Source organism: Nuphar pumila, chromosome 10, assembly GCF_984573655.1.
Source record: "Nuphar pumila chromosome 10, dmNupPumi1.hap1.1, whole genome shotgun sequence".
Classification (NCBI taxonomy): domain Eukaryota; kingdom Viridiplantae; phylum Streptophyta; class Magnoliopsida; order Nymphaeales; family Nymphaeaceae; genus Nuphar; species Nuphar pumila.
Window position 1 is genome coordinate 370,995 of NC_143258.1, and position 24,013 is coordinate 395,007.

Here is a 24,013-nt window from a genome sequence, read left to right on the forward strand (position 1 = left end):
AAGATGAAGATTGATGATGAGATTCTCCTAAAAGATCTCACACCTTACCGGCAACTGGTTGGATCCCTAACGTATCTCAGCATTACCAGGCCTGATATTTCTCATGCAGTACATGTTGCTAGTGAATTTCAACATGCACCTACTACAGTCCATATGAGCGCCATCCTTCGCATCATCAGATACATAAAGGATACAGTAAACAAGGGAGTATTTCTATCTTCTACGTCTGAATTAAGTTTAATTGCTTATACTGACTCTGATTGGGGAGGTGACACAAATAACCGTCACTCCACCACTGGTTTCTGTATTTTTTTAGGTGAATCATTAATCTCTTCGAGATGCAAGAAGCAACAAAACGTATCGCTTTCATCCACCGAAGCTGAGTATAGAGCCATGACATCTACTACCATGAAGATTGTTTGGATTCGCAACTTGTTGGAAGATATGAATATTCAAGTTCAAGGGCCCACAAAATTATGTTGTGATAATAAAAGTGCAATCTATATTGCCAAAAATCACACATTTCATGAGTGCACGAAGCATATCGAGATGGACTGCCACTATGTTCGTGAAGAATATTTAAAAAAAAACCATTGACCTTCCTTTTGTTACATCAGAATATCAACTGGCAGACTTTTTCACCAAGGTGCTGTGTTCTCCAAGATTTAACTTCCTTCTTGGCAAACTTTCGGTCGTGACACCCTAAGTTTGAGGCGGAGTGTTAAAATATTATGTCTCTTTTAACTGTAAACTGAAATACCCATCAGGGGTATTTCAGTCCTTTTACTCAATAGGTGTCAGCCACCCTAATGGGCTAACATTTTTACTTTTTCTTTTTTTATTAACTTTTGCCTTTTACACCTTTTTCTTTTTACACTTTTTTTCTTTTTGACTATTGTGAAAGGGACAACTCCATATAGCTGTTGGAGCTGCCCCAACAGTCACAAATGTGACCGTTGGGTGCCGCTCCAACAGTCATATTGAGCTGCACCTTGTGGCTTCTTTTTGCATTATAAATAGGCCTTAGTGGCCCTTGTGAACTCATCCTTTTTTTTGTGAGTGCATATGCAATAACAATGCTTTTGTAAAGCCCCTCTTGGGAACTTATGAATTGAAGTTCATTTTGTTTCATGCTTTTGTGCATGTGTATGTGCGCCTTTGTGCACTTGTGAGTGTTCTCCTTTGTGCCTTTGTGCACTCTTTGTATTTCTTGTATTGTGGTGTTTACACACAATCTCTTTTTGTAGAGATTTTCACAGGTAGGTGTGCTATGTGCATGGAAAATGGAAGAATCAGTCATATCCCTTTCATGGTATTCTTTTTTGTTCTTTCTTCCTGACCATTAGAGGTTTGCCTTGGCTAGTTTTCAATTTAACATTGATGGGGCCTCTCTTATTAGAGATCTTTTTCTGAGTTATTCGTGACCGTAGTGGATGTTATGACACAAAAAGCTGCAACTGGGACTTGGTGTTGGACGTTTCAGTTGCTTGCAGCACATGACCTTCTATTTATACTTTGCAAGGGGTATCATGAGGAAAATAAATTTAGCAAAAAGCATTTCAGCTTGCTCGAGCACACAACCTAGTTGAGGCACCAAAGGAGAGAACGAGAGGCTTAGTCAGTGGCATTTCAACCCACCTAAGGTGAAGAAGATGAAAAGATGAATAAATGTCTTGCCACAAGGGGAGAGAGAGAGAGAGAGAGAGAGAGAGAGAGAGAGAGAGAGAGAGAGAGAGAGAGAGTCTCCACATTGCATTAAAATAATTCAAGCACACAGAATAAAATGTAAGTCCCTTTTATAGGCCTATTCCTACTCATAGTTAGCCATGGGCTAGATAAGGGTGCACAACTTCCCAAAGGCCATTTCGGCTCCGAGATGCATTGATAACCCATGCATGCTGCTATCCTCCTTATGGCCTTGCCGAACTAGGATACAAATCCTTTGGGATTTCATGGTGCAGGGTGTCACATGCGTTGGCCCATGGGCTGCACAGAATCACTGTTAACAAGATTTGATCCAATGCAATCACAAAGTGGATCCCCTTATGCTCCATACCTTTTCCAGTTTGAATGCAATTACTAGACCCATTATTTACAAAAGAGTCCAATGACCCATTATTACAAAAAATCCACAAGATTCAACCCAGTAAACTTGGCTAGCCAAACCTAGCCATACTCTGGTTGTGTGCTAACAGTGGACAATTTGCAAAGGAATTGCCACACGTTCAGGGATACTATTGTCTGCCAGAATGAAATGGGCAGGTGAAGACCTACTCTGGTTGAGACCGATCGGGAATCCTCCTTATGTAATTCACAGGCTATTTTGGGTTCATAACACATTAACCCTTTTTATTGGACATATTGTATGTGTTATTTGCTTATCTACTAATATTTTCCTTAAAAAAATGTGCTTAATTCCACATTGATTGATGTTGATATATTTTTAATGTTCAAATGTCTTTTAATACAAAAATAGAATGAGCATGTTCATTGTTTGTTGATCGGAATATAATTTGTGAATGCTGATGAAAGATATTATTTGGCATCCACAAGAACTAGGCTACAAAATTTAAACTTTTTTTAATGATACTAAGTTTGCCCTTTTGTGTAAGCTATTAATCTGTTGTCAATTTGTGCATTAACATGCACATAGACAAATTCACAAGAGAAAAAGGACACTTTGACCTGATGCCATGCAGATGGGAGAAATCCTGATGAGCTGTGCACATAAGAGCTTGTGCAATAGCAGAGGAGGATAGAGCTGTCGTGCATTGTTGCCCAGGATTGTTGTGCCTGGGGATTTCTTGTGATAGATTTTCTTGTCCAAAAAAGATGTTTATAGCATCCATATTCCAGTTTTTAAGCAGGCATGTGTGGCTGCAGATCTATGATATTTTTGCAATACCTCTTTGATAGTTCCTTGTTTGGTATGATTATTGCATTTCCAAATTATTTTTTGAAGGTAGCATATGAAGTAGTTTTACTTTTGTTTCAATACCTGCAACAACCTGATCAAGTGCGCCTTTATGAGAAAGAGAATGAGTTAGAGGCTGGCCATGGTTGTATTTTTGCAGAGCCATATGTTGTATAATCTGTGCTTACCTAATTCTCCCTCTAGTGAAAGGAAAATTCTAATATGTTGCTGATTCATCTAAGGGGTCTTGTATTCACTAAGTACTTGGGATTTTCAGCTCTAGCCAATTCTAATATTAGTAAATCTTCAGGGTAGGCAAATTGGTAAAGTTGGGTTACGGCTTCGTCTGCTTCTGGCTTATTTGCAAAATGGGATAGCAGAGCCCTGGCAGAAAATTCCTTCTGTGATTGCAGTTTTTGCTGCAGAAGCTTCTTTAGTTTTGATAGATCCTATGCAAATTCATTATCTCACTATTAATCAATTGTTGACACGCTTCCCCAAGGTGAATCTAGAGGTAACCACTATGTAATGTTTATTTGATATGCAAATCTTTTTCTTCTAATTTGTTTGCTAAATTCTCCTCATTTTGGTTTCTAGTCTGTTCCATTATTCCATACATTGCTTGGGAGTGGCACCGTTCATTTCCAAAATGATCGAGATTGGATTCTTCGCTTATCCTATGTGGGTCTCAATTTGGTGGATGATGCTTTGATTTTTAAAAGGAACTTTCTTCTTGAGCTTTTGCTTGGCTTTCATGCTTCTGCTTTAGCAAACTATGAGTCAAGAATGTTGGTACTTCAGGTAATCTTCATATTCTATAGAATTATCTTTGTTTTCTACTTACACATTTGATATTGTTCATTGCATCATATAATATTGTTGGCCATGTTTATTTTTACTGGATAAATGTTTTTTAAATCTTCTTTTGACAATCTTGACTCTAAGACCCATGCTTGGAAGGAATTGTCTCTGCTTGTGGGTGCTTGTGCATGCACGTGCATGCCCAATTCTTCTCTTGTTGCTCTTTTGATATACTTCCTGGTTCAATTTGACTGTTCTTCCTTTGCTGATTGCATATTCATGGAACAGATGCTCATCCAAGGGGACTAGATCTCAGAAGTCAACAAAAGTGAAGATCCTTGGACCTATGGGGAGGAAGAAGCCTGGGATCCTTAGTTGTCAAAGGTGCTGCCTAGGCGACCTAGGCGCAGCCCCCACTGCCAGGGTGACCAGGTTTGGGCGGTGGGGCCCTATTTTACCGCCTAGGCGTCGCCTAGGGTGGGACCGCCTATGCTTTTTTTAGAGCCTAGGCTTTCTTTTTTTGAAGAAGAAGACATCATTTGTTTTCTTTTTCGAGGAGGAGAAGAAAATGGAGACATGTTATTTGTCTATTGCTTGTATTATGTCTATTGTTGAGAAGCTATGTCACAGGGATTCGGCTAGCAGGGTGCCGCACCCGCGTCGATGCGACTCGACGCAGGTTCGGGTGCGGCACCGGGTGCGGTCAACCCGATCCTGAGTGCGTTGACCGCACCCAGGGTCATTTCGGTTCATTTTTTGGATTTAAAAAAAAAATTGCCCTATGAAATGGGCTGCGGAATTTAAAAAAAAAATCTGCTGACAGCTGCTTGATGTTGCTCTTGTTTTATAAAGGGGCACTTGTGTCCACAACATCTCACGAGTTTTGTTGGCATCCCAGATTCCCATGTTATTCCTGCCTCCAAACAATTAATTCGCAGCGTTGGAAAACACACTGTTAACTTGGAAATGATGATCCATCTTCCTCAAAAATTAAACCCAAAATTCAAGAGCCTTTTGAAGTCTTTATCCTTCAAGGCTTCAACGATCCAGATCCTTCTTCGTCAAGAATTTTCTCTCTCCATAATAAATGATAATGATGGTGGTAGCCTTGGTGGCTATTAGTATTCACTTTTCTCCTGATGAGACGTCGTAGCCTTGTGTAGAGCTCTCTTTTCCACGTCAAATCCAATAAATTTCTTTTAGCTGTCATCTGTGTGCAACTTTATATAAAATGAAATTTGAAGAACCCTAGGCAGTGGCGTGGCAGTGGAGTCGTAGGCCTCGTAAAGACTCTCTCCAACAAACCACATCAAACCTTTGCTAATATTTTTTTTCGTGAAGACCAGGGAATTTCAGACATGATTGAATCATGACAGTTAGCAGAACGCAGCAGGCTGGGTCGATAACTAGACCCTGACCCGCGCCGGGGGAACCTACGATATATATATATATATATTTATATATATATATATATATATATATATATATATATATATATATATATATATATATATATATATTTTACATTTTTGCCCCTGCCGCACCCCCGCAACCAGGTCTTTTGGAAGTGCCGAATCCCCGCACCCGCGCCCGCACCCACACCCGCACCCGCGCCCATGTGACATAGTTGAGAAGAAGAAGACATATTATTTGTCTATTGCTTGTATTCTGTCTATTGTTGAGAAGAAGACATTATTTGTCTATTGCTTGTATTATGTCTATTATTGTTGTTAATTTTTTGTATACATGATTTTATTTTTTGTGTATTGTTCATTCACATTATTAGTTATTAGTTGTATGGTTTGTTTATTCAATTGTTAATTTATTCTTAATTTGTTTGGTTGCTTTATAATATTCAATGACATATTATTTGTCTATTGCTTATTGTTGATTGATTTTATGTTGTATACATGTTTCTTATTATGTTTTTTTTTAATTTTTTTTATTTGGGGTACCGCCTAGGCCCCGCCTAGCGCCTATGACAACTAAGCTGTGATCTCATTGATTCATTTGGGGGGTGGGGGGGGGGGGACCTGGAAAAGGCCTAAAGACAAAGACATCCAATATGTCACAATTGGGTCCAAAGAAGAGGAAACTAGGAATCCTAGTCCAAAAGCCACCTTATTTGTGAAGACATGAAAAGTTAGATACAAGTAATGAGGCTCATAATGTTGGATGTCCAACAGAAGAGTGTTGATACCAATTCACAGTTGTGAATCTTCAACAGAAAGAACAAATGTAGAGTTTGGAACATCATTCATGACCTAAAGAATCAACAAGCTTATAATAAACAAGAAGGAAAATAGGTCTATGTGCTAGAAGATTTTGTCTTAGACGAAAATAATGTATGGCGAATAATGTTCCAAGAAAGTTCTTTATGTTTAATAGGTCAGGAGATTCACGGAATTATTTCACCATGTTCATAAAGGATTGCCATGACTACCAGCGAAATGATTGGGTCTTAGGTGGTTCTTCAGACCCTTAGAAGGGGATGTTCTGTCTTGAACCTGCAAAAAAGTAAAAACTTGCACGTGTGATTCCTTAGCTTATGTAATGTTGCATATAAATATGTGACAGAACCTAAAGATGGGTATTAGATGTGAGATCATCCTTTCATAATTGCATTAATTTACTACTCTCAGGATAGAAATTTTGTTAGATATGTATAATGTCTTAAACAATTATATATAACATCTTATTTTTTGTTAATGATTATATGGAAATGTGTAGCCAAATTTTATTGTAAGGAATATGAAGGAGACCCTCTCTCTTTTTATTCATTTTAGTTCTTTGACAAGTGTATGAAGCCAATAGCTTATGTAGGTTTTGGAGCATCCTCTTTGTCCAAGTAGTTAATACGTATAAGAGTTTGGATACTTTTGTATCTTCGTCTTTTGGACATTTCAGTATACTTGTAAAATCTAAGCGATTTTATATCAGTGTTCAACTTTTGAAGTTATGAAAATACCTTTAGTGGTGCCAACAAATAAAAGTGCTCCATGATGATGTTTTGAAAATTGTTGGGTAAAAAAACTTGGTGATCTTATTAACATCCCCTAACGGTCAATGGACCTTTATGACACCATGACTACATGGCGAAATTCTAGGGCTACTCAGCATATGCTTGATGCTTGACAATAAATTTTGGCTTAGCTGCAGGTGTTGATCCCTTTTTCTTTTCCTAAATTGTAGATAGTGAAGAAAGCTGTTAAGTTGCCGCTTTTGGTTAGACACTTGGTCAGTCATTGCGGGTTAATTTCATGGCTTTCATCATGGTTTGCATCCTGTACTGCGAAGTTGTATGGAGAGCGAAGTGGACTTGTTTACTCGGAGTTGGAGACTATTTTTGAGGTAATCACCACAAGACTCATGTTCCATCATCAATTCCTTATTATTATTAGGTTGGTTTGTGAAAGCTAAGTGTAAAATGGAAGATCGACCTTGATAAGTCTTGGAACATTGTGATTCAAGGTTGAATCACACTTCCTCTTTCTTCCTCTCCCTTCTCAACCCAAAAGCTCACCAGCCTGATAAGCAGTGTTATGGCTGTGTCCTTGAAGCATGCAATTCACGTAATGCATCTAATGAATTATAGGGTTCATCCCTAATTACATAAGCAGCATAATTCATATAAATGGATTGCCTTGCAGTGCTTTATGTACTCTCTTTGGCCATGTTTATTGGAAGCCCTCTTGATTTTTACTGGATTTGCACCACGTTATGATCAATATAAGACCATCCATGGTTCACACCAATCAAATTGCTTCTGTTTGATATTCCAATCAAATTACATAACCAGCATTAATGAACATGTTTTCTTTCTCATCCCCCCTATCCACTTTATTCTTGACTTGACAAATCCGTGCATAACTACACCTTGTGAGAGAGTGCCAAGGGTTCATAATTTCATGGGATGTCCTTGCATTAGTTTTGTTGCCTTTATAAAATCATTTAATTTATTAGTTTTCCCTCTGTATGTATCTCTTAATCCAATTTAGAGTTATATATATATATATATATATATATATATATATATATATATATATATATATATATATATATATATAAAGAGAGAGAGAGTATCGTCAGACCATAATTTGGTCTGACAATATCTGACACCCGTGAACCACGCATCAGTTTTTTTAAACGCTAAAAAGCATTTTAGCGGCGGTCCAGGAGCGCCGCTAAAGCCCTATAACACGTAAAAAAAAACACTGTGCACATGCCCCCGATATTGTCAGACCAAATTATGGTCTGACGATATATATATATATATATATATATATATATATATATATATATATATATATATATATATATATATATATATATATATAGATAGATAGAGAGAGAGAGAGAGAGAGAGAGAGAGAGAGAGAGTAGGGGGTATCTCAAGGTTTTTCCTTTCATGTTTTTTTCTCAAATCTGACTGTACAACATTGTGACAAATATCATTGATATTTTCAAAATATTGTGAAAATATGTGATATAATTGCTCACTGTTTTAAACTGCAAAATAGTTCAATATTTTCAAAATACCGTGATATTTTCTTTGCAAAAATTCCCTTGGACTCAATTATAGTCTGTTTACACCCTTTACAAGAAAAATGGCATAAGTACCCTTAATAATCCAAAAGAAGACTATATCATCCACTAACATGAGTGTCATTTTCTAAAATTTCTATTTTGCTGCATATCTTTTAAATTTTAATTTATTTATTTTTAAGCCATATTTTCTGGGAAAATGCGAGATAAACAAAAAAATTCAAAATCTCACGAGAAAAATCTAGACAACAAATTGTTTTTTTTTTAACTTTTGTCACTATGCAATATAGATGTGTTCTATATGCTTGATTTTATAGGATGGACTCTTAGATTGTCAGATTCCAACATGTGGGTAGGTTTTTATAAGGTTTCAAAATCGATGGTCTACAACTTTCATAAATATTCAAGCAGAAAAATTTACATTTTTCATCGAAAAAGGATGATCCAATTGTCCTTTTCTAGCATATCTACCATGCTGAATGGATCTGCGGGGTCAGATTTGCGATCAACACCCGATAACCCCCGTTCGTGCGTGGTAGGGTGTAGCTGCCTACTCCGGTCCATGCCTACAACCGTCGTATGGGATCTTTGGAGAGAGTTTTTCATATGTTTCTCAAATCTAACCAGAAGATGTGTACTACACGTTTGATTTTGTAGGAGTTGACTCTCAGATCATTCGATTCGGACATGTGGGTAGCTTTTTTAAGGTTTGAAAATCAAGTCTAAAAATATTCAAGGCTTAAAAATCATGTTTTCTATTGAAAAAACATGATCCAAGTGTCGTTTCTAGCAAACCGATCATGTCGAATACATCTGCAAGGTCATATTTGAAAAAAAAACAGCTGAAAAGTCCCCGTTTGCTCACCATAGGCACCTAACTTATGTAGACGCCTACTTCTAACTCTATACAAACACACACACAAACATAGTACTCTATTTTATATTTATCCTCTAATTCAAATTATTCAAATGCTTTTTTTAATTACTTAAAACTGCAAAAGGAAGATAAGTGATGGAGATATAAATTTTAAGTACCCCTATATCCCAAGGCTGCATTGGTCTTTTTCTAGGAGTTGTATTCCCTATAATTGGAATCATGATTCTCCTTGTCCAAGATGTGTCATTCCTGAAAATGCGACTCACAATTGTTAATAACAGGAAATTCAACCCAGTAATTTAACACAGGAAGATGGTTGCTTCATGCTTCCTGGAAATCATACTTCCCATGGTGTATCAGCAGATTCAACATTTTTCCTAAAAGTGGAGCATACTTTAGCTTTCGGCAACTGATCCATGTGCTGTGTAACAATGCCTAGCCTACACTTCCATGATTAACTGATATAAGTGCATTAATTTGATGAACCTCCAGATTACATCATTGTGCATCAGTATTCCAAATTTCATGAATTTTGAACAAATTTATATTTCACTCAATGAGATCTTTAGGGCCTGAACTAAAGAAAAGAACTTATCTTGGATTTGGACACAATCTAATACTATGTAACATGGGTACTTCTAGATGGTTGTCGTTGATGGTACTGGTATCATACTTTATTGGGTATGGTCAGACCAGTTTTGGATATGAGCTGATCCATTAACTGGTTTGATCGATTCATTTTAGAGAGAGAGAGAGTAGGTCGTAGCTGCCTACCGAGATTTGAAGGTTTTTTCCATTTTCCCTTAAATCTGACCATACAAATGTGTTCGACGTGCTTGATTTTATAAGAATTGACTCTTGTGTCATCTGATTCTGACTTGCAGGTAGGTTTCTATAAGGTTTAGAAATCAATGGTCTAAGATTTTCATAAATATTCAAGGCTTAAAATCATATTTCTTACCCAAAAAATTATCTATGTTGTTTCCTATCCAAAGGGGCATTAAGCTTGAGATATTTATCTAAAAAGGTATTGATGACTGACTTGGACACCAACAGGCTAGCACCGGTTTCCTGGATATTGATTTATCAATTAGAACATAAATATGTACATATATAGGGAAACTGGAATATGATTACCAACCAAATATGTTTGCTGGTATGAATCAAGATTTTCATAGGTTTTTTTGCAAATCTAACCCTGCAAATGCATTCGACATGGTCCATTTGCTAGGAATCGACTGTTGGATCATCGTAATCCGATCAGGAAATGCGATTTTTTATGCTTGGATATTTATGAAAATTCTAAGTCATTGATTTTCAACCTTTAGACGATCCTTCTTATACATCATAATTGGATGATCCAAGAGTTTGTTTCTATAAAACCAAATGTCCAGATCAAGGTTGTAAGTCTCATATCGTAACTTGTATCAATTGGGCCCAAAATAAGATACGTATTGTATTATCTCATAAAAAATTATAAATTTCACTAAAAAAATTCTTTAAAAAATCTAAAAAAAAAAAAAAAAAATCATATAACACAAGAATACAATTTATTTATATAATAAGATTAACTAAATATAGATATGTTCTTAAACATTAAATAACCACGCATTTGGTTGTGCAGCCACGCATATAATCATCATAAATACAATAAGTTACGACAAAATAATGCTACATTCAAAAGCCAAAAAGTTTTCATAACTCATTGCAAAAGTTAAAGTTACATTTTTTAGTTATAGAATGCCATGTTAAGGGGAGAGACAAACAAGCTAGAGTTCAGTAACATATAATAAAAGTCATCTTCACCTTATATGTTATTGATACTTGTGCCTTATATGTCATCATAATTGGATGATCTAAGAATTGATTCCCACTCAGAAAAACATGTAGACCACATCTGTAAAGTTAGTTTCATGTTGTCATTACCAAATGTTATCATCATGTATGCTAAATGGGGTTTTCGGCTTTTCTGATGTTTTTTTCATGGTTCTGACCCCATAAATGTGTTGGGCATGGTCAATTTACTAGGAATTCACACCTGGATTATGTGTTTTCAATGAAAAAATGATATTTGGAGCTTCAAAAAATTTGGACCGTTGATTTTTCAAACCTTATAAAAACCCACCCATGTGTGGGAATCAAACGCCTCAAGAGCTGATCCCTATAAAATAAAATACACAGATCACATCTATACGGTCAGAATTTAAAAATAAGACAAAAAAGCCCGAAAACCCCATTTAGCATGCCCATACATGTGCTTAGTGTGACATACACCTGACACAGTTTGAACTCTTCCCAGTGTGAGCCATTCCATGGGCAGTCATGAGATGTCAGGGTGGAATCCATATGTTTTTCTTAAGTTGCTCAATGCTTCTATTTGGAGTGTTGTTCTGCACTGCATAAATACCATTGCTTTTTTCACCTGTTTATCTTCAATGGTGGCACACATTTTATTTGTTGCCAAGTGGTATTTGTGTTGTTATCAAGTGACAAAGATGATCTGCTTCATTGTTAATGTGAAGAAGTTTGAAATTTTTTTTATAGCCTAAGGTATTTTTGCAAATCCCGCTTTAAGTGAAGCATTGTGCTAAGTTCAAGTTTTAAGTGGTACCTTCGAATATTTTCTTGGCAGATGTGGATGAGAAACAACTTGATCATGAAACACAACTTTTTCATGTGATTGGTCTCATCATCATCATCATCAAGACTTATATTGGATTAGCTCTGAGAGCTGATTTCGCTGTTTCTTAGAACCATAAATGGAACAACACTATAAAATGTTAACAAGCAGCCACCCTGTGGAAGGAGCAACATGTAGGTCAAATTGCTTATCTTATCCTGAAACTAAGATGATTAATAGCGCTGACATAACAAGAAAAAAGAAGGTAGTCTCATAAGAATAATAATGTAATACCTGCAAACCTTGAGAATGAGGGACTCCAGAAGCTGCTAGAAGGGCTACATATTACACCTGCAAACCTTGAGAATGAGGGACTCCAGAAGCTGCTAGAAGGGCTACATATTGGGCTTCCAGTCCTTAGGGGGACTCACAAATTTAGGAGCCTAATCAGTTTATTTTGAGCAGAAGGTAAAACTACTTGTTTTATTAAAATGAGTGAGAATGTTATATTTTACTCATTATGTCTCATAGTAGATACAGGCCTTCCTTTATCTATGCACTTTCCAACAATTTTACGATCCTCCAACTTTTTTAATCTCTCTCATGTTGAGATTTGACTCCTGTGAGTGATCAATTTATTTGTTGCACAAATGGGAGGTTGGAGTTGTTGATGCGCAGCCAGATTTTGTTGTTATTTGTTATTATGCCCATAATGGGAATAGCCTTTGGCAGGGTTCATCCCTATACTCTTTGTTTGACATTGTAGATGTGCAGCTATATTGCATTCAATGTTAAAGCGACTTGTTTTCATCATATGCCTCAATCCACAGTTCAGTCCATGAGATGTACAATTGGATCAATTCATTTGGTTATCAATTAGAATGACTAGTTTTTTGTTTTATTATATTCAATATTCTGGTCATTTGTTCATCACTTTTTCACAATAGGAATTGCATTGCGTATTTGCTCATGTTCTTTTTAATTAATCTCATCCATTTCTTTAAGCAATGGATGATAAAAAATCATCCCTTTCTTATAACATGCAATTTGGCTTTGATTTAGGTCCTAATTGAGGTTCTTTCCTTTAGAAGAATAACCCTGTGGCTGCAAAAGATTGCGCTTGAGCAGCTGTCAGAACTTTCGTCACAAATACATTCTCTTTTTCTGCATGGGTTGGAGTCACTGAGGGGACATGTTCGATTTGTAAATTTCTCTTTACAGACTTTGTTGTTAACTATAAGAATTTCTACGAAGAGAAAGATATATAAACCACATTTCAGCTTATCATTTGAAGGCCTATATCATATGCACCTAGCTGTGGAAGATGTCTTTCGTACCAGGAAGAATAGGGGCACTGCTGAACTTGGACTGAAGTGCATACTTATGCACCCACCACCAGAAGCAATATCTAGCAAGGTCTCTCTCTCTCTCTCTCTCTCTCTCTCTCTCTGTGTGTGTGTGTGTGTGTGTGTGTGTGTGTGTGTGTGTGTGTGAAATCCTCAAATCTCTGAAATAACAAATGACAACAAATTGTGTTGTAGTGGTGCCTTAATGCCTGACTTGTATTGGTGCTATTACTGATCCTACACGCTTCACAATTCAAATTTTCTAACCAACACATTATCCTTATTTTGATATTTGCTGTTAGTATATAAAAATGATGCTGGGAAAGAGAACCAAGGAATACTTTTGAAAACAAAATGGGAAACCAGATTTTTTTAGGCTCGTGAAATGGGAAACGTGTATATATATAGAAGCAAAAATATAAATATAGTAATATGTATGAAAATATTATAAATTTTCATAAACTTTACCTGTTTACCAGCATCATGATTACTAGTATGACATAATAAACCAATTTCTTCCATAAATAACTATTCACATGAGTTGTTTATACTTCAAGTAAATGTTATCAGGACTTTTAATAAAAAAAACAAATATAATATTCGAAGCATGTAGATGCAACATACAACTTTAGAGGCTTAGATAGGATCGATTCAAGAAATTTCAAAAACAGTCTAATTACGTTAAATTATTGTATTTCCACCTAGCACATTACATCCTTCTTAACATTATAAAATGTAAAAAAAAAAATATTTATACAAAACCAAATAAATAAATATATAAAAACATGCATCAACTTTTTTCTCAAATAAAGAAAATGTTTTTCCCATGTAATATAAATAGATTTTGATGTGATGGAAAATGGATTTCTCACTAGATGGGAAACACATTTCTATGCATTTCTACAAGTTTCAGAAATGTTGAATTTATAGTTTTGGAATCACTTTCCAAGGAAATGTGTTGCCACATGCAAGTAGAGTTTTCAGTAACCCTGATATACAGGCATGTTTTCAAGTGATATCAATGGGTGATGAAACTAGGGCCTTGCTCATGTTTATGAAAACACATTCAGTTCTACTGACTGTAATAATGTACTATTCTTCCCGTCTTCCTCACTATTAGAGCTGAGTGCCTATTGTGACTCGGACTTGAGAAGCCCTCTTAGAGACATGAGCGCTACTATTGGCTTTTGTGTTTATCTTAGGGCCTTGCTAATTTCTTAGAAGAGTAACATGTAAAAGAGTCATTTTCTCTGCTACTAAAGCAAAATACAGGGCCATAGCACAATGCAATATAGAGATTATTTGGTTTCACTGGCTTCTTGAAGATATGAGATTAAAGATTGATGATAGTAGTGTTGTTAACATCGTGTCTCAAGGTGCAAAAAGTGCGCCTCGCCACAAGGCCATGTTCAGAGTTTTTTGGAAGTGATAAAATTTCTTCCTCTCCCGGCGCGCTGTCTTGTCGTCTCTCTCCCCCCTTCTCCTTTTCTTCATTTCTCCTCTTTCCCTCTACCTGACAACCAACCACTCTGAATGCTGGTTTGACACTGGGCCTTTGGCCTTGAGGCGCACATAAAAAGCACAAACCGTATAAGGCATACACCTCATTTTGTTTGGGTGAAATGGGGTCAAAGCCCCTATTTGACCAAAAAAAAAAGGGAGGCCCGACTGATTAGGGTCTCCCCCCTCTCATCTCTCGCCCTCTCTCTCGTCTCTCGCCCTCCCTCTCTCTGCCGAAGGGAGTTGGAAAAATAAGGTCTCTCTCTCTCTCTTTGTTTCTCCCTCTCTCGTTGGCTCCCTCTCTCTCTATGTCTCTCCCTCTCTCGCTACACACACACGCAACACAAACACATGCTCTGTCCTTGTTAATCGATCAACTTTATTATTGTTCATCGAGTAGAAAATTAAGCGTCAATTATTGTTCATCAGTTTAGACGATTCCATTAAGCGTCAATTTTGGAAAGATTTAGACGGAGTAGTACAAGGGATATCTCATGGTGAAAAGATTTTCATCGGCGGAGACCTTAATGGGCATGTAGGCATTAGTAGAGATGGATTTGAGAGTATCCATGGAGGCTATGGTGTAGGAGAAAGAAACGAAAGTGGAGAAAGGATTTTAGATTTTGGTTTGTCCTATGATTTGATCTTAGCCAACACATGGTTTAGGAAGAGGGAGTCTCACCTAGTAACATTTAAAATTGGGGTTAATAAGAGTTAGATAGATTTTTTCCTACTTAGAAAGAGAGATAGGGGTTGTTGCATCGATTGTAAGGTTATACCGGGAGAAAGTGTAGCTACACAGCATAGAGTCTTAATTTTAGATCTTAAAATTAGAAAATGTCACAAAAGGGATAGACATAGTATAAATCCTAGAATTAAGTGGTGGGCACTGAAAGGAGCTAAACAAAGAATGTTTGTAGAACATGTAGCTAAGGAAGCTAATTGGTGTCTCAAGGAGGATGCAGAATCAATGTGGAATAAGATAGCGGGTTGTATGCGAAAGGTGGCGAATGAGGTTTTGGGTGAGTCTAAAGGCGGTGCACCGCCAGGTAAGGATACATCGTGGTGGAACGAGGATGTCAAATTTGCTATTAAGGTTAAAAGAGAGTGTTATAGAAATCTAAGTAAGAGTCTTGATAATGAGAATTTGGAGAAGTATATGATAGCAAAGAAGGAAGCTAAAAAAGTAGTTCAGAACGCGAGGGATAAGGTATATAAGGAGGTTTATGACAAGTTGGATACCAAAGAGGGTGAGAATGATATTTATAAGCTTGCAAAGATGAAAGATATGAAATCGAGGGATCTGGGTATGGTTAGATGTATCAAAGATGAAACACAAAGGGTTTTAGTCAAAGATGAGGAGATTAAGGAGAGATGAAAAGATTATTTTGATAAACTATTTAATGGAAGGCATGCCTAGGATCTTGGAGACTTCTTCATTCCTTTTCATGAGATGGTATACCTATCGAGGCTTGGAAATGCTTGGAGGAGAAAGGTTTAGTATGGTTGGCAAATCTTTTAACAAGATTTGACAGACAAATAAGATGCCTAATGAGTGAAGGAAGAGTACTTTGGTGTCTTTCTATAAGAATAAGGGTGATATACAAGATTGCACAAACTATCATGGTATAAAACTCATGAGTCATACTATGAAACTTTGGGAGAGGGTGATTGAGTATAGGTTGAGGAAGGTTGCCATGATATCGGAGAATCAATTTGGTTTTATGCCTGGAAGATCAACTATGGAAGCTATACATCTTCTTAGACAACTTATTGAGAGATATAGAGAGGGGAACAAAGATTTGCATATGGTTTTTATTGATCTGGAGAAGGCATACGATAGAGTACCTTGGGATGTTCTCTAGTGGACAATGATGAAGAAAGGTATCTCTCTCAAGTACATTAGTATAATTAAAAATATGTACGAAGGAGTAGTAATCAATGTCCGCACTTGTGGAGGGGTGACAAACAATTTTCTTATAACGGTTGAGTTACATCAAGGATCTGCATTAAGCCCTTTCCTTTTTGCTATAGTGATAGATAAACTTACGAGATCAATTCAAGAAAATGTGTCGTGGTGTATGTTGTTTGCTGATGATATTGTTTTGATTGATGAGTCTAGAGCTGGGGTTAATGCTAAATTAGAATCATGAAGACAAACATTGGAAGCAAAAGGTTTTACGTTGAGTAAGAGTAAGACAGAATATATGGAATGTCGGTTTAGTAAGCAACGAAGTAGTGATGAGAGTGTAGTGAAGCTTGGTGAGCAACAAATAGTGGTGGATGACTGTTTCAAATATTTGGGATCTATCATTCAAAAGAATGGAGAAATTGATGGAGATGTAAATCATAGGATTAAGGTTGGGTGGATGAAATGGAAAAGTGCAACTGGAGTGTTGTGCGATCGTATAATGTCATTGCGGTTGAAGGAGAAGTTTTATAGGACGACAATTAGACCCGCTTTACTATATGGTACGAAATGTTGGGCTGCCAAGAGACATCATTTTCAAAAAATGAGTGTAACTGAGATGCGTATGCTTCGATGGATGTGTGGAAATACACTAAAAGATAAGATTCGGAACGAGGAAATACGTAAGAAGGTAGACGTTTCATCCATTGAAAATAAGATGAGGGAGAATCGTTTACGATGGTTTGGGCATATTCGGCGAAGGCCTAATGATGCTCCTGTTAGAAGGATGGAGAAATGGGAAAATCTATTAGCTAAAAGAGGTCGGGGTAGGCCTAAGAAGACTTGGATTGAGATGATAAGAAAGGATATGAATGCTTTGAACCTCACCGACATGACATTGGATAGAAATGATTGGAGGAGAAGGATTCATGTGGAGGACCCAAATTGATTTTCTTTTTGGTTCATATCGCCGACCCCAATTGTTTGGGATGAAGGCGTTGTTGTTGTTGTTGGTTAGTAGAAAATTAACACTATTTTGATAGCTAGCCTTTCTAAAAATTAACATTGTTTTGAAAATTAACATTGCTTTGTCCCTATGGACTTTTTTTTTCACTCAAGGGATGAACAATGTAACCAGCTAACCTTTCTAAAAATTATATTGATGCAGTAATTTTGATGTTCAAATCATTGTCATGCTGTTCATATCGGTTGCATTTCAAGTTTGCTTTGTTCTATATGTTTTCTTGTGGAAGTTGCTTAAATGTTTCCATTTCATCTCTTCAAGTAACAATCTCAACTCAAATTCATTTGATATGCATCTGGATAGATATCAGATACTCTTTAATAAAATCTGAGATGGCCTACTTTTCATTTAATGTTTTCTTGTGGCCTACTTTTTATTTCTTAGATACTTACATAGATCAGTATACACATTAATGTTACTTTTATATGTTATTCTCATTTGTCGGTATTTATTTGAGATTTTCTATTTCTTATTGGTTGTTGCTTCATCAATAAAGCATTTTATTTATTTATTTATATTTTTAGATACTTTTTAAAAGTTTTAAAAAAAATTGAGGCTTACGCCTCACTTCAGTTTTTGGTGGAGCACTACGCTAAGCCTCAACGCTTTTCACAACATTGGATAAGATCATAAGAGTGTTTCACTTCATTGTGACAGTCAAAGTGGTACACATATTATTAAATATCCAGAATTTGTGTGTGCACCAAACACATTGAGATAGATTATCACTTCAAAAGATAAGCATATTTGAATGAAATCATTTTCTTGATTTATATTGTTTCAGCATAACAAACTGCAGATGTCTTTACAAAAAGTTTGTCTACTTGAGAGGATGTCATTTACCTAATCTCAGGCTTGAGGGGTAGTGTAAAAGGAAATGCATTGTACAATAATTTCTGTAATATGTAAATAGTTAGGGTCATTGCTGTAATTATCTGTTCCTTTTTGTAGGATAGTGATGTCTTGTGTCTGTCCTTCCTTTATCTATAATTAGCTGCTAGGGCATTCTAGTCACAGATTTTATTCTTTAGGGGGATCGACCCTAATAAAGATGTAAATAACCCTAATGCTGATTCGAGGTGTATCTTTTTGTGCCCTCATTGTATGTTCTCATTCTCATTAGTGGAATACGTAGTTGTAAAATAGACATATATTAAGCACATTATGGTCATTCTCCAGAACCCTAATGTAATAGTTACATAAAAGTAATAGTGTTAAAGTGTTGCATCATCTTTGTTAGCCGTGGGTTAGGCTACTGCTGCCATTAAATGCCTTTTCATATTTTTCTCCTACAAGTGTGATTCAAGGTATTGAAGGTTGCCATCATATATTGCTACTTTGATTAAAAGTTTGGATATTGTTGCAGTTTTTGGTTTTTTCTCTTATTGTCTTCTAGTAATTTGGAGATGGAGTTATCCCATTCCAACATATGATTTTATTCCTTATCATGTGATTTCTCATCATGAAAGGCTTTGCGTTCTGGCTGAGTCATCAAATTTTGTGGCACAATTCTGGTCAATGCTGACTTACTGAACATGGAAAATGTAATTTCGCTGTGGATAGTAACAAATTATTTATTTTGCAGCCCTTCAAAAAAATTTAGCTACTCTGTTCCTTTCATTGCTGGGTGTTCTATCTATATAGTGTTTATGTTGATTGCCTTTTCAAACCTTATGCTAAATTTGTTGCTTGGCCAGGACAAACCTAAGATGCTGAAGCTTGTTTTGTGGTGTATATCTACCTCATTGCACTTGCAATTGCAGTCTAAAAACGCAAATGGGCTAAAAAATTCTGCTTTCATTTGCCATGAGGATCATCAAAATGAAGATGATATGATAGAGAAGCTTCTGCGGTGGATGACAGCCTTGGTCATTCGTGGAGAGATCTTGAGCAGATCTATCTCTATGTATGAGATGGGAAGGTTAAATATTAAAACTCTGCAATCCTTACTGGCACATCTGATGGAAAGAACAAATTTGAACTTGGTGGCCGAAAGAGACTTTGACATTCTACTAGCTGTGATGATTTTGTACCTCCAGCAACTTCGAGGAATGCAATGCAGTGGGCTTCCCTCAGTGGTTTCTGCAATTTGCTTCCTTATTCTACTTGATTCCACTAATTCAAAAGGTAAGAATGCTTCTGATACCACTGCGGTGGTTACCCATGTGGTCAGCGGGGTCCTGTGTCAAGTGGAAGACCCAGGATCAAATCCCACTGGCACATGGGGGCTGCCGTTGCTTTAACATGGTTGGGGCACGTAAGGCTGGGTGGTTGTATCCTCAACCCAGAGTTACCTCACAGGGAAGTGGGCCCAATAAGTGACCTGGTTCTCAGTGAGGGTTCCTTTGTCATAAAAAAAATGTTTGCTTCTGCTGGTAGTGGCAGCATGGTATCTATTTCTCAAGAAAAGGTTTTATCGACCATGTTTTTGTTTTCTTCGTGTTCCTTTGCTGTGGTTTCTTTCTTATGTGGAATGAGTAAACTTCAGGGACAAGACAGAGGCAGATGCACTGTTTCTGTCATGAAATCATTTATTCACCCTGGTTATTTTGAAGATTTCATTTTTGAGATGAAACCAAATCAAGTTCTCAAGGAAGGATTACTCAAATATGGGTGCTTACTATCATGAATTCCTTGACAAGATCACCACCGAGGTGGTGTCCCATGTGGTAAGTGGGGTCTTGTGTCAAGCTGAAGGCCCAGGATCGAATCCCTCTGCCACATGGGGCGGCTATTCTTCTGGTAGGGGTCCGCCTAACCCCTTAAAAAAAAAATCCTTGGCAAAGATTAGTTTATGTAATTGAGATGTGCAATGCTGCTAATGCTGATTAAATTGCCCCACAAATTTGTTTTGATATTTATGGCTTCTCTCCAAACTTGGCTACTTTTCATTGTAATTTTTTTTCGGTGCTGGAACCACAATTGGCTTAGTTCTGAAATACTATGATTTTCTGTTTCATGTACCCAGTTTTGCAGCATTCTGAAACTACAGTTTTCTAATTAATTTCCTTTCATTGTTTTAGTCACCAGAAATGATAAGTTGTGCAATCTGATGTCAGCATTGTCCTCAAAGATACGGTGCCCCATGGAGGCGAATCCTACATGGAGATGGTAACTATTCTTTGTTTCTTGTCCTTCATTCTAATTGTTCCAATTAAGAAGCTCATGAATGTGTACTTGCAGGTCATATCATCAGCCATGGAGGGACCTTTCAGCTGATCCAACTAAAGAGCGAGAGTTGGTTGAAAACCAGGCTTGTCAATCTCTTCTTATTGTTTTCTCAAATATTTTGTGTGGAAAAGTGTTAGGCTTTCCGGTTTTATTGGCTGAGCTTGCTGGTAAATGTGGACTTCCCAATTCAGACTTCAATGATATTCTACAGAATGTAGCATAGACATTAAGCTTTATTGCGATGATCATGTAAAATATGCTTCGTTGAGTTGATGAAGGAAGGGGCTTTTGAGCGTTCAAGCAGTCGAAATTATTTCTGGTCTCTAATCCGTCAGGCTTAAGAACAAACACTGCGATGTGTGCCCCTGCCAAAGTCGAGACATCATGTTCTAATACGTTATTCAAAAAGTATAATGCGTAGGCGGCTGTTATGTCTACTTGTACCTCTTCCTAGTCCAGTAACATTCGCGATTACAAACTGGGTCCTGCCATAGCCAAAATATTCCTTTGGATCATTACACGTTGACCAGTAAAGAACCTCAAAGTGTAACTTCTCAGTATTATTCTTCCAGTTTTGCAAAATGTCAACTCAACCCGATTCTCTGAATCTGATTAGTTCATTAGCCACATTTGGTTCCGATTAATGATTGGATATTGGGTTTTATCTTATCTGAATCTTGAATACGAACCGGTCCGAGTTCATTAGGTCAGACTGGGTAATGCCTATGATTCTGACCCATTTACATTTATAGTGCATATTGTGAAAGGCGAACTCCAATTTTACAGATGGCAGCCAAATGTTGTCATGACTTGCTTATCTCGACCGGCTATATGTCAAAAGTTAGCGGTACGAGCTTGTTGGTGGATTATACACATCACATTTTTGATATTCATGCATGGTACACCCGAAAATGCAGGTAAAAAAGTTGGGAGGATCAGGTTCTATTACATTGCACATTTTTATGTGCTGCTGCACCTCACCACCCTACATCTTTTCCATGCATCCTGTCATGTGTGGAACCCAACAGCATATGGTGGGTGTTTAAGTATAGCGGCACATGTGAAATGTGCAATGTGATTTCACCTGATCTTTTTTGGTTTTTTACCGCCCCGTCAAGTTCCCCTATATTGTTCATTGTCTCCTAAGACGCTGCATGTTGTATCGTTATAATATAACATTCTTGATCTATAACTCTAAGAAATTCTCTCGTAATTTTTTGGTTCAGAGAGATTCCTCTGAACTTGTTAGCATTTTCAGTAAAAACACTGGTGACCACATACGTGCGTGTGTGGGTGTCTGTGCTTGTGTGTATAGATCAAGGAATTAACGTGATGATTTGCTGACTTGATCATAGACCAAGGAATTGACGTGTTGGGCCTGCAATTTTTATCTTAAATTTTGTTGGGCCAACTTATGCCAATATGTGTCATGTTGATGCAGAAACAACATTATGTCATCCGCATCTGTTGCTTCACTAGTTACTCACTTTGTACTGGGCTTGGCATTTGTGAGTTTTAAACACCATCTATAGAACTAGGAAACTTTCCTGGCTCTTGGCACAACCAACTGTACTTGCCAAGAGCAATGAGCGCATAAGCCAGTTGAACGTTTACTTAAGGCCTTGGTCCTGCATTTCAGTTAGGCGAGAGCCTATAGGGCGACATATGGCTATATTTAGCCATTTCTCTTGAGCTTCAAATGTTTGAACCTTTATGATATAATCAGCTTCCATGTTCTTGGAAGCTCTTACAACTTGCATTCTCGATAAGTGACACAGGCTAATTTTAATAACTATGAAATATCATTAAAGTTTCTTATAGGTTATTAAATCAAGCTCTGATAATTATATAAAACATAGTAACATATAAATTTTATGGAATTCAAATACTATAAGAAATATTATCAATCAAGTACGACATATTCACATGTGATTTTAATTAAGTATAGAATTTTATTATTTTATTTTATGAGAAACATTCACATCTCTTTTTTATTTTTATTTATTTAAAATAATTGTAGTAATGAGAGAAGCTATACACTTTTGGCATGTCAATTTAAATATGCAAATGAAATCTTTATGACAAAAAACAATCAATTAAAATATCTAAGTTTATTTAGATAGTTCAAATTTCAAATATTATATACTTATAATTAAAAAAATATATAATTATAATCAACAATCATAAATATGAGTTTAGTTACAATCAGAATGAGATCAAGCTTATTTAAATAAGCAACCGAATATGTCAAAACAACAACCTTTTGATTGTCATGAAATTGTGAACATAAAAAGCGGATAAATTTGTTTTGTCTTAAAAAAATAGAAATTAGATAATTGAATAAGTTTTTCAAGGCATCAAAAATCACTTTCTGGTATACGGTTGTAAAGTTAAGGCTTCTGCAAGCTAACTATGTCAAGTGTTATCCAATTTTAGGTATGATCTGACCTATATATATATATATATATATATATATATATATATATATATATATATATATATGATCCAAGCACGAATTTGAATAAATAATATGTATAAATTAATAATAACATTAAGAAAAAAAAAGAAAAAATATACATTTCATCGACCAAAGTTTTCAAATCCATATTTGTTAGAAAAGAAAAAAAAATAAGATACAAGGCTAGATCAACTTACTTTAATTTGAACCACTATAAAAAAGAAAATCAGGCTCATGCTTTTGTTTCTACCCTAGGTTTACGAGCACACTGAATGTGGCAGACCTGAACTTGCCTTTTGGCTACATGGCACAAAGCGACTTAGAAGGATTTCTCTGTTGCTCCTCTTTAAGATGATACCCTATATTTATAGAGTATGGGGTCTCCAGTCACCTATTAAGAAAAAGAGTCACAGTTGATACCAAACCTCCAACCACACTTTCTTAATTGACAAGGTCAACTCTCATTAGATACTATTTTTAATTAAAAAAAGACTCTTAAAGTTATAAAGATTTTAGAGATACCAAATTCAAAGTTAACAAACACAATAATTACAAACATGTTAAAAAACAAGATTTACAAAAAACTAGTTTGGCAAATCACAACTTTGACTCAATATATTTATTTTTACTAGTATACTATCTGGGACCACATTTAATGATGTACTAGAGGTACGCTAGTTACCATTTTGAGCATTAAAAAAGTTTTGCTCACCCAGTACATAGACATATGTTACCAATATAAGACACATTGATTGTCTAAAAGCAAAGTTCACGTAGTCAATTTTATTCATAAAGCTACTAACGAGTGTGATCATTAACCATTGCCTATCAGTAAGGCTACCTACCCC

General features: G+C 36.3%; 1 protein-coding gene across 7 annotated transcripts in view; it reads left to right on the forward strand.

Moving 5' to 3' along the window:
- LOC149823132 (uncharacterized) overlaps positions 1 to 20,979 on the forward strand; it is a 57,514-nt gene extending 36,535 nt beyond the window's left edge. For 5 of the 7 annotated variants that reach the window (XM_090018666.1, XM_090018670.1, XM_090018667.1 and 2 more), the window contains 7 exons: positions 3,225 to 3,428; positions 3,512 to 3,715; positions 6,908 to 7,066; positions 12,820 to 13,173; positions 19,234 to 19,663; positions 20,560 to 20,647; positions 20,720 to 20,979. In XM_090018666.1, coding sequence (XP_089874792.1) covers positions 3,225 to 3,428; positions 3,512 to 3,715; positions 6,908 to 7,066; positions 12,820 to 13,173; positions 19,234 to 19,663; positions 20,560 to 20,647; positions 20,720 to 20,930 — 1,650 coding nt within the window. In that variant the 3' untranslated portion in view covers positions 20,931 to 20,979. The remainder of the gene's footprint in view (positions 1 to 3,224; positions 3,429 to 3,511; positions 3,716 to 6,907; positions 7,067 to 12,819; positions 13,174 to 19,233; positions 19,664 to 20,559; positions 20,648 to 20,719) is intronic. The other 2 variants (XM_090018671.1, XM_090018672.1) reach the window with 2 other exon arrangements.
- Positions 20,980 to 24,013: the final 3,034 nt, after the last annotated feature.